The sequence below is a fragment of the Enoplosus armatus genome, chromosome 17 (assembly GCF_043641665.1).
Source record: "Enoplosus armatus isolate fEnoArm2 chromosome 17, fEnoArm2.hap1, whole genome shotgun sequence".
NCBI classification, from domain to species: domain Eukaryota; kingdom Metazoa; phylum Chordata; class Actinopteri; order Centrarchiformes; family Enoplosidae; genus Enoplosus; species Enoplosus armatus.
Window position 1 is genome coordinate 22,032,971 of NC_092196.1, and position 15,371 is coordinate 22,048,341.

Here is a 15,371-nt window from a genome sequence, read left to right on the forward strand (position 1 = left end):
TGCTACACTGTAACTGCTACACTATAACTTATACACTGTCACAGCTACACTGTAACTGCTGCACTGTAGCTGCTACACTGTAACTGTTACATTATAACTGCTACACTGTAACTGCTTCACTGTAACTGCTACACTATAACTGATACACTGTAACTGCTTCAATGTAACTTCTACTCAGGGCCTCATCTGAAAATCTAGTTGTCTAAAGACTATAACGATAACTATACAAGAGCAATTTCAGTCAAATTTACAGAGAAAACAAACAGTAAAGTGACACCGTATAGTGTAGTAGAATCTATGATTGTACAATATAATATAATTGCATAATAATTGTATAAAAATTTAGAGACAAATTTAACAAACTTCATTCAAACAATCTGTCCAGTTTCATGTCAAATTAAAAGTCATACAAAACTAAATAAAACAAAAACAAGGTTTCTGCTCAGACAGGAACATGATTATGACTTTCTGTCATTCTGTGTGGTCTTCTTCTCTGTGTGTCTGTGACCGCACTCTGACCTGCACTTTATTGCACTTCTTGTCCTCCACCTGTCTGTCTGGTCTCCATGGTAACCGGGCTGCCTCTGGTTAACGGGACGTCGGGTCCAATCTCCGCCTGAGCGTCTCGACTCCGGGCCGTTTCTATGGAGACCAAGGTCAGACCGATTGGCTCCTGACGATTAGTTTGATCTCTGACCTGATCGTGTGACAGGAAGTGACTCTGTGCTCCTCGTGTGAATGGTGTTAAACAGAGCAGCCGCCTGCTGGAAAATCTGTTACGGTCTGAACATCTGGACAAATAATGAGTCAATGTTTCATCTCCTTTTTCTGTCTTTCATTTGATTTGATCCAGAACATCATTATTAGTTTTATTTTAACTGGAATTTGTTTTTCAATGAATTTGTCTCAACAATATTCAGTGACAGGAAGTAAATCATTAATTGCACATTGCAAATATTCTTTAAACTTCAGACAGTGAACTTTTGCACAGAACTGTACAGCTTTCATTTAAATAACATACTGGACATATTTTACACATCTTATTGTCAATTTTCTATTTATATTTATACTTCTTGTGGAGTACTTGTTTTGTCTTTCTTTATATTTACTACGAACGCTGTTTATTGTTATGCAACAATATACCAAAGCCAATTCTCTATGTGTAAACCTAATGTAACGTCTCGTCCTGTTCATTACCTCTCCTCTCGTTTCAGACACTTCACTTCCTGACTTGTGTGTTTCCCGCCTTCGTGATTACCTGCCCCGCTCTGATTAGTTTCATCTGGTCCTCATTAGTCACTCACCTGTGTGTATTTAACCTATGTTCTCCCCTCCTTCTGTGCCAGGTTGTCTTTGTCCTTTGTGCAAGTGATCCAGCAATTTTCCTAGTGTTCTCTGTATTTTGACTACCTGGTTTTTTGAACTCCTGTATGTCTTTTGCCTATTCCCTCCTGGATTCTCTGTATTGTTTAACTGCTCAACCGTGTGCCGAACCCTGCCTGTTTTCAGTAAAGACTGAGTTTTACTTTTTACCTGCCCGACTCTGAGTCGTGCTTTTGGGACCTCTCCTCTGTGAAACCAGCCGTTACACCTACCTGATTCTGATTCTGTTAAAGACAGCTGAGTCTAAACTATCGTTGTTTTTATATTTGTTAATATGCATATTTGGTACGTGGTCATATAAATATGATATATCTATATACTCAAAATACTTAACTATTATAGAAATATGGCTTTACATTGTTTTCTATAAAATATATATGATAGTATATTTATGTAATATATAAATCAATCGCTCTATTATGAATTTTTTTTATTATATTTTGAAATATACGAGTTATATTTGTACATATATGTGGCTCATATATGACACTGACACATGTACTACATCAGATGAGTTTCACTTAAAAAAAGACAAAAATCTGAATACACATCTGCTACAAAAGTATTGATTCTTTACTGTAGTACAATGGGCAGTATTACGATGTAAAAATACTCAAGTAAAGTAAAAGTCCAGCATTCTTATATCAGTAGTAGTACAGAAGTATTATCAGCAAAATATACTTCAAGTATCAAAAACAGCAGCAGGATGGTTCTTATCAGTGCTGTATCATTATACCAGATTAATACTGATGCATCAGTGTCTAATTACTTTAGAAGATGTACTTATGTAACTGACTATACGTTTTACACCAGGGTGCAGGTTTGATTTGGAAAGTGGTGGGGACATGAATTTGGTGGGGTGTGTTGCAGTGCGGTGAGGCAGCAGGTTACCATGGCAACAGCAGCCTCCTCTCCCAGCATGCACCAGCAGCAGAGCGCCCCCCGTCAGACAGCGGCAGCAGGTGGAAGTGCAGCAGGGTGGAGCAGCAGACAGACGGACAGCAGCCAGGAGGTAAGACACTGAAACACACACCACCTGTCTCTCTCTCTCTCTGTCTGCCTCTGCCTGCCTGTCTTTACTGTCCTTCTGTCTGTCTCTCTCCCTGTCTGTCTTCTCCTCTGTCTCTCTGTTTCTGCTCCATGTGTCTCTGACGCTCCGCTGTCTGCAGGCTTGGAGGCGGCCGCGGCAGAAGCGGCGGACGCGTGCGGCCGGATTCTTCCGCTCTGTGACCGCCTGTCACATCCCTGTTCAATGCTCCGCGCGCCACTGCGCTGCCGCCTGTTAGCCTGCAGGCTAATGTAGCTCAGATTAAACACTCACTAACGTGAACGTGCGCGTGCCCGTGTGTCAGGGCAGATGATTGACAGGTGGAGGTGACAGTAGATTTTAATAGAAATTACATTTATTGTGTTTGTTGCTGCATCATCATCATGGAGGATTTACTACTGAGCATGCTCACTGACTCCTCTTCACATCTTCTCATCTCTCATCTCCTCTCCTCCTTCTCTGTAGGAGTGATGATGGATGGATACTCCGCCCCAGATGGCCCCGCCCAGGAAGTGCAGAACATGATGGGAGGTTGGTGTCACTGTGGAAGGGGGTTTCACTGATGGGGGGTCACTGTGTGTGTGTGTGTGGGGGGGGGGGGGGGGTCACTATGTGGGGGGGGGTCATGTTCTTGTTGATTTTTGGACTTAAGTCTCTGATTGATTGATTATTAACATGAGTTCAGATCAAAGAGATTAAAGAGCAGAGTGTGGATCTGTCTGTTAGCCCTTTAGCCCTTTTTCAGCTTGTGTTAGACCTTATTTTAGGCATCTAACCAAAAACCCATTCAAGAAACCCATTGACTTTGAGACGAGGAAGTGTAAAAATGCTGACTAATATCCAGGACTCATTCCTGCAGCACTTCATGGCTGTAATATAATGGCACAAAGAAACAAAGGAATGGAAGTGCGTCAACCAGTGACACCAAAACAGAAAGAGGAGAGCGCTGTTACCTTCTCTTTATACATCCATGGCTTTTACATGAGCTGTTGTTTCAATAAAGTTCTTTAAAAAAAGGGAGCTCTTATGTTTTCCCCGATAGCTGTGGTAGCTCTCCCCATGAAGCAGAGTAAGTGTGGAAACTCTACAAAAGAAAAAGAGAGACAGTTGACAGAGGAGGCAAAGAAGGTGAAGAGGGAGAAACAAGAGTGAACCTTGGAGTGCATTCACTGATGGAGAGAGCTCTGGGACGTGAGAGGCTTCATTCTTTCTACTAAATCAGAGAGGAACAAAACCTGCCTACTTATTAATACTACTGGGTGTTTCACTCTGCCTTTATTACAGCTCTGAGATCATGGTCGCGAGTTCAGATTGGGATTCTTACGGTTGTTACTGGCTTTGGACAGCAGTCAGGCTGCAACCAGTGGTTACTACAAACTATGTTATTACTCAATATAAAATTGTGAACTTAAACAATTTCACTTTACTTCTTCAGTGAATGTGCATCTTTCTTATCTCACAAATGCAGTGTGCCCTGTGTTGTTGGTAGCGTTGTTGTTGTTATTGTGAACTCAGCTGTCTGAGAGTTCAACACTCCACTTCAGTTTGAAGAGTCTCAGATCAAATCCACATTTCAGACTCTTTTATTGACAATCAGTCACATATTTATTTCTCTGTTGCGACATGCTAATCAGGGCCAGTCTTCCTCCAGTCCAGAAGTAGGTGCTGATGCATCAGAAGCTGTTTGGTAACAGAAATACCAGAAGAAGAACTTCCAACCTTTAGTTTAGTTACAACTATAGATAAGCTAACAGCTACTATAACAGCGCTTCATAAGCTAACAGCTACTATAACAGCTATCCATAAGCTAACAGCTACTATAACAGCTGTCCATAAGCTAACAGCTACTATAACAGCGCTTCATAAGCTAACAGCTACCATAGCAGCTATCCATAAGCTAACAGCTACTATAACAGCTGTCCATAAGCTAACAGCTACTATAACAGCGCTTTATAAGCTAACAGCTACCATAACAGCTATCCATAAGCTAACAGCTACTATAACAGCTGTCCATAAGCTAACAGCTACTATAACAGCTATCATAAGCTAACACCTCTCCATAAGCTAACAGCTACTATAACAGCTATCCATAAGCTGACAGCTCCTCATAAGCTAACAGCTAGACAGATAGTTAGAGACAGACAGACAGACAGACAGACAGGTAGGTAGAGAGAAACTGACAGGCAGAGACAGACAGTTACATTACAGGAGGAGGAACGATTACAGATCTTTCAACACCTTTTCAACATCTCAAGCCACCAGATGTTGTTCTACACTTTTAACTGATCAGAGATCAGATTCATACCTTACTCATGAGTTCAGAGAGAATTGATCCTGAAAACAATCAATGTCTTGATCGTCCTTCACCTCCTCAGTTTGCTGATGGAAACAGGAAGTCTCTCTGCTGCCTTCTGTTACCATTAGCAACCACTTTAACAAAAAACCTTGAAGGTGAAGTGTTAAAATACATCCAGTCAATATGTTTAGTTTGTATGTTTGTCAGTGTTTGTCCTCATCTCCTCCTTCTACTCCTCCTATTGTCTCCTTTTCTCCTTCACCATCTTCTCTCCTCCTCCTGTCTCCTCCTACGCCCTCAGACCTTGACTCTGTCAGTTTTCTGGATAAACTTTCAAAAGGAAGAGGAGCGGAGGAGGAGGAGGTGAAGGTGGAGCGAGAAGATGTAGGTGACCTGATGAGGAGCAACTCTGAGGAGCAGCCAGAGAGGAGGGATGAGGAGGAGGAAGAGCAGAGATCCATGATGAAGAAAGAAGAGGAAGAGCAGCTAGAAGATGAAGAGAAAAAGAGAGAGGTGGAGAAGAAAGAAGAGGAGCAGCCAGAGAGTCCTTGCTCCTCCATCACTCCTCCTTTACAACAGGAGCAGGGAGGAACTGATGAAGCGCAGGAAGAAGTCCGAGGAGAACAGAAAGAGGAGAAAGAAATAATGGCTAAAGAAGAAGAAGAGGAAGAAGAGGTGATGGAGGAGAGGAAAGGAGTTGTGATGAAGAAAAATGAGGGCGATGGAGAGATGGAACTGGAGAAGAAACAGAGGGATGCTCAGGCAGAAACTCCCTGCCCCTCCATCACACCTCCTCCTAACGAAGGAGGAGCTGATGAAGAGGAGGAGGAAGAAACAACTGACAGAGAGAAAGAGGAGGTGACGGAGGAGGAGGAGCAGGAGGAGTCCTCAGAGCTCCACCCTTCCCCAGAAATAAAAAAAACAAGCGCTCCCATCAGCTCAGAGCCTCCTGCTGGGGAGCAGCTGAGCATCCACCAAGCACCTCCCACCCCTCCATCCTCTGATGACCAGGTGGTCCCTTCTGATAAAACAAATGCTCCCCTGACCAACGGAGTTGTCAACAAAGACAAGAGACGTTTGATTTCTACTGCAGATCCTCCCTTCAAAACCAAAGCTCCATTCACAGCAGCTGCCTCAGTAAGGAAAGCAAGCACCTCCTCTCAAAAACAGGTTGCTCCACCCCAGAAAACAAGCGCTCCTCTTAAGAAAGGTCTGTCGCTTCTGCACCACTCCTCTTTATTTCTCCTCCTCCTCCTCCCTCTCCTCTTCCTTCACCACCTCCTTCTCCTCCTCCTCCCTCTCCTCTTCCTTCACCACCTCCTCCCCCTCCTCCTCTGTGTCATGTTTCTGTGTCTTGTTTTGAAAGTGACACAGACTGAACACTTCCTGTAGACCTCTGCGTGACCTCATGGTTGTCAGGGAAACAAGATGACGACCCCCCCCAACCTTTGGCCTCTGCTTGTATTTCGTGTTTGCTGCCCTCTGACATGTTTCTGTGTGTTGTTGATGTTGTTTTTCAATGCAGTTCAGCACACACACACACACACACACACACACACACACACACACACACACATCACTTAGTCATCAATAATAATTAAATTATTATTTTAATTTTTTTTTGCAAGTTCTGCCCTACTGTGCTGTGATTGGCTAGCACTTATGACTTCAATGCGTCCTTGTGATTGGATGCGAGCAACACTAGTGACATTACTGACGTTGACGATGATAATACAAATATGAATATATTTTAAATGTAACTCAGTTTAACCACTCAAATAATATATGCTTCTCAGCAAATCATGTTTTCATAACCAAAACTTTATTCAGTGAACATATTACACTGAATCTATATAATAAGAAATAGACAAAATGATTTCAAATGAAAGCATTTCAGTTGAAACAACATTTGTTATTTTATCTGTGCTTGTTATCTTAACGTCTGCCCCTCAGAAGTGTCAAGTTGGTAAATTAATCAGATCTTACTTGGTAATAAAGACCAATTAGAAAATGTAAAAATGTAACTGTGTACGTGGTCCTGAGCCCTTCAACACAGACAACATGAGGTCATTAAGACCAGATGAAATATGATATCTGCTCGGCTCAAAACTAACAATAAGATTTTGTGTGTCTCAGCAGCAGTTTCTGTTGGTGTGAGAGACACTCAACAGTTCTGGATGTGGTTTATTTAAAAGGTGTATGTCTGTCTGTGTGTCAGGTGCTTCTTTTCTCATCACTCTATAATTAATACAAATACATAAAAAAAGATGATTGATGGTTTGGACTGAGCTCTCTGGACTAACCCAATGAGTTCATGCTACGGATGCTGCTGTGCAATGACCCCGCTCAGAACTGCTGAGGCCATTTGTCAGATTTGCCCCCACATTAATAAGAAACAAGGACTTTAGTCTGCTGCGTCTATCAGTATAATCAGGCAAATGTCAGTCACTTCGCCACCAAGCCACGACTATTATTAATTGTAGTAGCCCTGACCCTAACCCCTGTATTAAAGGCTAGCACCCTATAGCTAATGTGTGAAGAAAGCTAGCTAGATAATATGTTCAGCTCTTAAACATGTCATTAAAGCCACTTCAATTAAAAGAGAACAAAACTGTGACACTTTTTGTTCTCCATATCTACACTCGCACTCACAGCTAGCATCCAATCACAAGGACGCGTTGAAGTAATGAGTTCTAGCCAATCACAGCACAGTATTATTATAGTAGTAATGCTGGTTACATCACTTCCTCTTCTTCTTGTTATGTCACTTCCTCCTGTTTCTTCTTTTGTTCAGAAAAAGCAGCTGTGAAGGAAACTGCTGAAGAAACTATAAAGGTAAAATCAGCATGTCATCTCTCACCAGGTGCTATCACTGTATGTACTGTATGTATGTATGTGGAGGTTCATCAATGAGGGTGGACTAAATAACACCTGTCAATATAAAACAACACAGTTCAATATTACAATCAAACAGGTGAATTGAACATTAAAGAGAACCTATTATTTCCTTACTTTCTGTCATATATATATAATTTTACAATGTTGGATTAAACGTTGCCAACGTTTCAAATAGTGAGGTAAATGTATGTAAAAGTAATCCCTGCGAGCAGAAAGCTTCAGACTGCTCTGAGCATGTTTCCAACAGTTTTTTCCACTTTCAGCTTGGCACAGATTTCTTTATGTGGTCATCTGCTCCAGACACAGCAGCGACAGCATGCCAAGTAGAGGGACACCTCGTCCACCCGCTCAGTCTGTCTGAGTTATCCGGCCGCTCTGCTCAGGATGACTCTTCAGGTGTTTGGAGGTTGTTCAGTTTGTCTCACAGAAAGTTCGGTTGTGAAGGAAAGTTAGTTTCTTAATGGACATATGTCTTTACTTGTTGCTAAAGTAATCGATAGGCAACTACTGGCAACTGTAGCTGCCGTTACCTAGCTGAGGAGCTTGGAGGCTGGTCCTGAAAACCTCCTCCTCCCTGCTGTCCAAATTGTGCTAGTGGTGTAAACACCAACACTACCCAGGTGCTCTGAGCTCCCAGTCCGTACAGAGTCAGCTAAACTAATAGGACCACAAGCTGCATGGCTAACTGAGCTAACTAGCTAACGGCAGCTAAAGTTAGAGGTTACTTTAAAGCTTTCTGTCCATCAGGAAACTCACCAAGACTTCAGGCAGAGCAGCCGGAGGACATCAGAGGGAAAACCAGGAAACATTTTCTCCATAAAATGATAGAGTTGCACCAAAATCAGTGAATAAAGTTGTGTGTTTTTGTACAGTAATCAGTGAGGCCCAGTCCCCAGAAACAAAATAATAATAAATAATAATGTGTGTGTGTGTGCATTTCAGGCTTCCAGGACAGCAGGGGGTGCCAGAGCAGCCAAGATGATCTCAGCCAAGAGTACAGGTACAACACTACACTAGTTCAACCAGTAACACCAGTTCAACCAGTCTGACCCAGTTAACCTCTCTTTCTGACTTCCTGTCTGTCTCTCCAACTGTCTCTCTGTCAGAGTCAGTAGACGGAGTCAACAGTCCAGGAAGTCGTTCTCCTGCCAGTCGATCGTCCACTCCGAACAGAGACGTAAAGAAGGTCAGAACGCCTGTCTAACTACCCTTTTACCTGTCTGTCTGACTGTCTGTCTGAGTAGTACTAGGTAGTATTGGTATCTGAGTTATCAGGTAGTTCCGGTATATAAATGTTTGAGTAGTACCAGGTAATACCAGGTAGTACCGGTATCTAAATGTTTGAGTACTACCAGGTAGTACCGGTATCTAAATGTTTGAGTAGTACCAGGTAATACCGGTGTTTAAATGTTTGAGTAGTACCAGGTTGTACCGGTATCTAAATGTTTGAGTAGTACCAGGTAATACCGGTGTCTAAATGTTTGAGTAGTACCAGGTAGTACCGTTATCTAAATGTTTGAGTAGTACCAGGTAATACCGGTGTTTAAATGTTTGAGTAGTACCAGGTTGTACCGGTATCTAAATGTTTGAGTAGTACCAGGTAATACCGGTGTCTAAATGTTTGAGTAGTACCAGGTAGTAACGCTATCTAAATGTTTGAGTAGTACCAGGTAATACCGGTGTTTAAATGTTTGAGTAGTACCAGGTTGTACCGGTATCTAAATGTTTGAGTAGTACCAGGTAATACCGGTGTCTAAATGTTTGAGTAGTACCAGGTAGTACCGGTATCTAAATGTTTGAGTAGTACCAGGTAATACCGGTGTTTAAATGTTTGAGTAGTACCAGGTTGTACTGGTATCTGAAGGTAGTTGCCCTTGCAGTGTTGTCCCATCCTAGTCTGGTTGTAACAACATGGATACTGGAGTCCTTCACTTCAATGAAAATCACTCGCTGAGCCCATAAACCAAGAACAAAATATGTTTTCTAGTGCCTGTGTTGTGCGTTACACCGCACATGCTCAGTAGTGTTTCTCCTTTACAGAGATTGAGTAACAGGCTGTATTTGTACTACCGACAAACACAGGATGCTACTACATACTCTCACATATTAGTTCTACCTGGTACTACACAGCAGGCGAGTATGTACTACATACTGCATACTGCTTTTCATAGTAGTATGCCAGCCCAGGCTTCGTCGGTTTCTGGTTTTGGATGTTATCCATTAACACATCCTCGAATACATTCATTAACGGGTCTATTAAAACCCCTATTAATACATGGATTAACAAATATATGAACATATCCTTCAGTCATCTGTTAATACATTTCTTAACACATCTATTATTACACCTATTAATACATCTATCAATACATGGATTAATATATCTATGAAGTTATCATTGATTATTATCGTTGATTATCCATCATGTTCAGCTTCTTCTACTCTGAGAGGCTAATAAGGTCTTAATGACAAGTCTGTCTCTCCACCATGACAACTTGTGACCATGACAATAGTTTGAATACATTCACTGATTTCACTGGTGTTTAATTGTCTGTAATGGTTACGGGTTCTGACGTATTTTCCTGTTTCTGTTGGTTCACTGGTTTTTGGTTCTGCTGATTTTAGTTATTCTACTTGTGGTTAGGATCATTTTTATACATGTTGTACTGGTTTATACTGGTCTTGGATGGATTTCATCTGATGGTTCTGCTCGTTTAATTTACTCTGGGGGTTTTTACTGGTTTTAATTGTTTAACTAGTTCTGTTTGTTTTATTTGTCGTACTGGTTAAACTGGTTCTGATAACGTGGTCCTGCAGGTAGCGGTGGTCCGGACCCCCCCCAGGTCTCCTGGATCTGCTCGTGGACGGACGCCCCCCCTCCCTTCCCACCCCATGCCTGACCTCAGCAATGTGAGGTCAAAGGTCGGATCCACGGAGAACCTCAAACACTCACCTGGAGGGGGCAAGGTAACACACACGTGTTTGTCTTTCTGCAGCTGTGAGGACCCTTGTTAACATAATGCATTCCCAGCTGCTAACCCTCAAAACTAAACGCCTTACTCAACCCTGACCTAAACCTGATTCTAATCCTCTAACTGGAACCTTAAAACCAAGTCTGAACCTTCAAACAGACCTTTCAATGTCTGTCCCAAAGTGAGCACCAGCCAAAATCACTTTCCAAAATGTCCTCACAAAGATAGACATGCAAATACACATACACACACACAAGTTTAAACATTTGACTCAAAAATTAGAATCGAAATAAACGAAATCAGGACTCACAGGTAGATACTAACCTGAACCCTGTACCTGTCTGTCTGCAGGTTCAGGTTGTTCATAAGAAGTTGGATCTGAGTAACGTGACATCAAAGTGTGGCTCCAAAAGCAACATCCACCACAAACCAGGTAACACACACACAAACACACAGGAGAGTCTGTGACTTGACATGATGTAACTTGGAGCTCGGGTGATGACTAGTCTGAGGCCCTTGGCTCATCTGACTCAGATCAGAATATATGTCAAGTCAGGGAGGATTTAACACCAATCATAAATAACAGGAAGTGTTATTATCAGTAACTTAACACAGTGTTAATATGTCATGTGATGAGTGTTTGGGAATGCTGGGAAAATATACATGATGATTTCTTCTGTTTATAATTATTGGAGTGAGACATGAAGTCATATTATTCAATAATAACTCCTGATTATTGTTTATATTAGGTTTGATAATATTATGCATATTAGTGTATTTGGGTGAAATGAATGAAAACATATGTTATCCTTCAGGTGTCTTTGTTATTCTTTATCTTTAGAGACAAACAGCCAGCTGTTATTGACTACTGGATATATATATATATATATATATATATATATGTGTTACTGCAGAGGGACGAAGTAAACAGCATATCAACCATCTCTCATCTTTATTTCATACTCTGGAGGATTTTTCCTTCAGTGGTGTTCTGGGTGACACACCGGGATGAACCTAGTGACAAACTTAGAACTAGAGCCCAGACTGAGTATATACCTATTAGCTCCACTACAGCCACCAACCAACAAACTGCACACTGTCATTCAATGTACTTGTATTCATCATAGCCATGCTGCCTGACTCCCATGATTGTCATGTCACGTCATGGAGTCCCACAGTATTTTAGAGTTGGCCACCCAGCTTCTCTCAGCCTCTTGTTCAACTCCTTCTGTACAGTTTTTAGTTGTAGGTTGTTATTGGTCTGATGCATGCTTTTTGCTGTTAATACAGTGTTATTATATTATAATGTACCTGTGTGTGTTGTGTGTCAGGTGGAGGGAAGTTGGAGATTAAATCAGAGAAGGTGGATTTTAAAGCTGTTCAGTCTAAAATCGGTTCTCTGGAGAACGTCACTCATGTGCCGGGAGGAGGGAAGAAGAAGGTACGTGCTAACAACATGCTAACAACATGTTAGCATATCAGCAACACATCAACACAGATAATAAACATCCTGTAAATGAATATCCAGATAAAACCTCTGCAACAGTGAGCAGGTCGTACTGCAGGAGGCGCTGACACGTGATTCATACTATAATATTAAAGTACATTATGATAATATAATATTAATTCACATTATAATAACACTATAATGTCCATGTCATACTCATGCCACTCTGGTGTTTTTATTCACTGATTAATTCAAGTCACTTCTGTCAATGAAAACACTCATCAGGTCATCTGAGCAGCTGGAAACATCTGCATGAGGGGTTTTGGTTTGAGATCAGGTTACAAAGACGACGAATACGTGTCAGGTCACTGTTTCCTGTCTGCGCAGCCACATGTTGCCATCTGCCAACACTCCTCTCATATTTACATTGAAGGCACAAAATATAAAGCAAACTTACATATTAATCCACACGTATGACCTCCTGTACATCCCAAACATCATCCATGAAGCACTGGAAGGAGCTGATTGGCTGCTGACATGCTCGTTAACATGCTATCCAAACCTGAACTCTCTGTGAACTGCAACAGTTCACATTATCACCAGATCTCTTTACCCAGAATACTCTGATCTTAATGTTTCCATGTTTAAATATTTTGGATTATTTATATATTTATTAAGTTACATGTTTATTTATTTATTTTATTTATATGTACTACAATATATTCTCAGTGTCCACCTTCTTAGGAACACCTGTACAGTCTAATGCTACATATGCAGAGGTGTAGTAACGAGTTACATTTTCTGCGTTACATGTACTTGAGTAGTACAGAGTAGTTTTAATGCAGTGTACTTTTACTTTTACACTGTTACATTTGGATGCATTCATCACGCTACTTTTATTTATTATTATTTTATGCATTCATGCATTTTCTGTTTAGAGGCAGGTGGTCAGCTGGTAGCAGCTACTATTTACACTCAAATGAACAGCAGAACAATGCTGGTCTGAGGTCAGTACATCAGACATGGACGCTGAGCTGACAGAGAGCAGTCAGTGTGTCTGTTGTGTTAATGCTAATAACTTGAATAATATATACACACAGTTTCTCATGCTTCAAAATGAGCACTCCTGTAAATGTTCAAGCTAACGGTGTGAAGGTGTGCATTAACTGTCATGCTCACTCCACAGACAGAAAAGTAGAGACCAAATTATGCACACGAACAGAAAAAGACAATATTTCATGTGGACACGACTGATGTAATGAAGTGAAGAAGTGAACACATCTGTATTTAACAGATGAGACATGTTCAGAGTGATAAGAGACTCATCTGTCCACTTCTTCATGTGACTGGAGAGACCTGGGTGTGGGTGTGTGTGTGTGTGTGTGTGTGTGGCGGGGTGGGGTTGGGGGGGCTGTCTGTGATGAAAACTGAGACATCTATACTGGAATGATCAAAGTCTGAGGACACTCTTTACTTAAACAGACTCGCTCTATTATGTCGATGCACATGATTTATTTACCAAACCATAAAAAGTGTTGACTTATTAATGTATTTAATAGATGTAATATGAATGTAATATTTAGTGATCACACCTGAGAGATAGAGACTGGGAATATTGTCCTGGGGTATCTGTGGCAGCAGATGATGACTTGTCATTTCATCACTTCTTCACCTGAGGAAGACCATCATTTCAGTCACATCCATCAAATAAGAGACTGTAGTGTGTTGGTGTCATTCAAGTCATTCTTTCAGTAAATACTTTTGTACTCTAACTCAAGTATGACTACTTTTACTTCTACTTGAATACTTGTTTTTTTATCATTATACGTATATGTCGCCGGTAACTTATATCACTTTTTTAAATTATGTATTTGAATTGAATGAACAATTTCTTTGTGCTGACAGATTGAGAGTCAGAAACTGAACTTCAGAGAGAACGCCAAAGCTCGAACCGACCACGGTGCTGACATCGTCACTCAGCCTGACTCCTCCCCTCCTCACCTTAGCAACACTTCCTCCCCTGGAAGCCTTAATGCTGCTGAAGCTCCACCCCTCAACACCCTGGTCGACCAGGTAAGGGCTTTACCTGTTCAGACCAAAAAAAACATAAAAGTCAAACACATTAACAAACGTACTCTTTCTGCCAGGTGTCCGCCTCCCTCGCAAAACAAGGCCTGTGATTGGACAACACTGTGCCTGCAAGCCCCGCCCCTCCTGTTACCAAGGAAACTGCCTGATAGAAGAAAGAAAACAAAAATCATCATTCTGCCTTTTTCCTCTTGAGCTTCATCTAAAATCACACAAACAGGATTGGAGAGATTTTATGAAGTTAAAGTAATTAAATGCTCGCTCACTTCAGCAGCCAATCACAGTCGAGCCAGGAAGGTGAGAGAATCCAGGTGTTCAGTCAACACATGAAGCAGCCCTCCTGTTCTCTGTTTTCTCCAGTAAGAGGAGAAGAAGAATATCAGTTTCATCTTTGTGTGTCCAGGATGTGGTTAGCCTAATTTAGCACAAAGACTGGAAACAGGGAAACTGCTAGAATAGCTCCATTAAAAGAAAAAACATCTGACCTGTGAAAGTTTATGGAGGTTTCTTTTCTCTTCTGATGGAATAAGGCTAGCTAGTCTTTATGCTAAGCTAGGTTAGCAGTTATCGCGTACATTCAGTCTTTGAGCTAAGTTAAACACTTCCTGGACCTCTCTCTATGTGGGACATACATCGTCTCAGAGAAAACAGAGAACATGCTAATCCATGCTGAGTTTCCTTGATTAGCCTGTCAATTTCCTTCATAAAATCCCTCCCATCACATTAAGTCTCTCTCTCTCTGATGTCACTTCTCTCAGCCAATCATCGTCTCTTCTGTGTTTCTGAATGCTGACGTGCTGTAGGCCCCCATGATGATCCCCACCCCCTCCATCATAAAAAATACCCAGAATGCAGTTTGATACCAGGTGCCAAAACCATACTGTTTCTCGCTCCCTGCTTGTCAGCTGTTAAAGTGCTTTGTACCAATAAAGTTTCTCTTGGATCTCACCTGTTGTTTGTTGAAAATAAAGTTAGTGTGGCCATGTCTGTCCGTTAATGTATTCACATGTACATTATTATATATTATATGTACTGTGTACTAATATATCTGAAACACAAAGAGGGAAATTCAGACTGAAAACATTGTAACTGAGACATATTACGTGTTTTTATTACTGTTTTACAACAAATACACGTGTCAAGAACAGGAAATTCAAATAAGGCGGTAACATATTTAACAGGTAGTTAGAACAGGAAGTACAATTTTCTGTGTTCATAACTGAGAAGCATTTCACTGTA

At 41.2% G+C, this 15,371-nt stretch overlaps 1 protein-coding gene across 1 annotated transcript; it reads left to right on the plus strand.

Annotated features, from left to right (window-relative positions):
* Window positions 1-2,901: 2,901 nt before the first annotated feature.
* maptb (microtubule-associated protein tau b) lies at window positions 2,902-15,117 on the plus strand. The gene is made up of 10 exons (XM_070923228.1): window positions 2,902-2,962; window positions 5,029-5,937; window positions 7,522-7,562; window positions 8,568-8,625; window positions 8,732-8,811; window positions 10,443-10,592; window positions 10,949-11,030; window positions 11,929-12,038; window positions 13,950-14,117; window positions 14,192-15,117. The coding sequence occupies exons 1-10, from the start codon at window positions 2,902-2,904 to the stop codon at window positions 14,222-14,224; spliced, it is 1,692 nt and encodes a 563-aa protein (XP_070779329.1). The 3' UTR covers window positions 14,225-15,117.
* Window positions 15,118-15,371: the final 254 nt, after the last annotated feature.

Excerpts from the sequence above, each read along its gene's own strand:
- maptb (XM_070923228.1), top strand. The coding sequence starts at position 2,902 with ATGATGGATGGATACTCCGCCCCAGATGGCCCCGCCCAGGAAGTGCAG. Across the intron at positions 2,963-5,028 it reads AGTGCAGAACATGATGGGAG|ACCTTGACTCTGTCAGTTTT; the intron begins GTTGGTGTCACT and ends CTACGCCCTCAG. Across the intron at positions 10,593-10,948 it reads ACTCACCTGGAGGGGGCAAG|GTTCAGGTTGTTCATAAGAA; the intron begins GTAACACACACG and ends GTCTGTCTGCAG.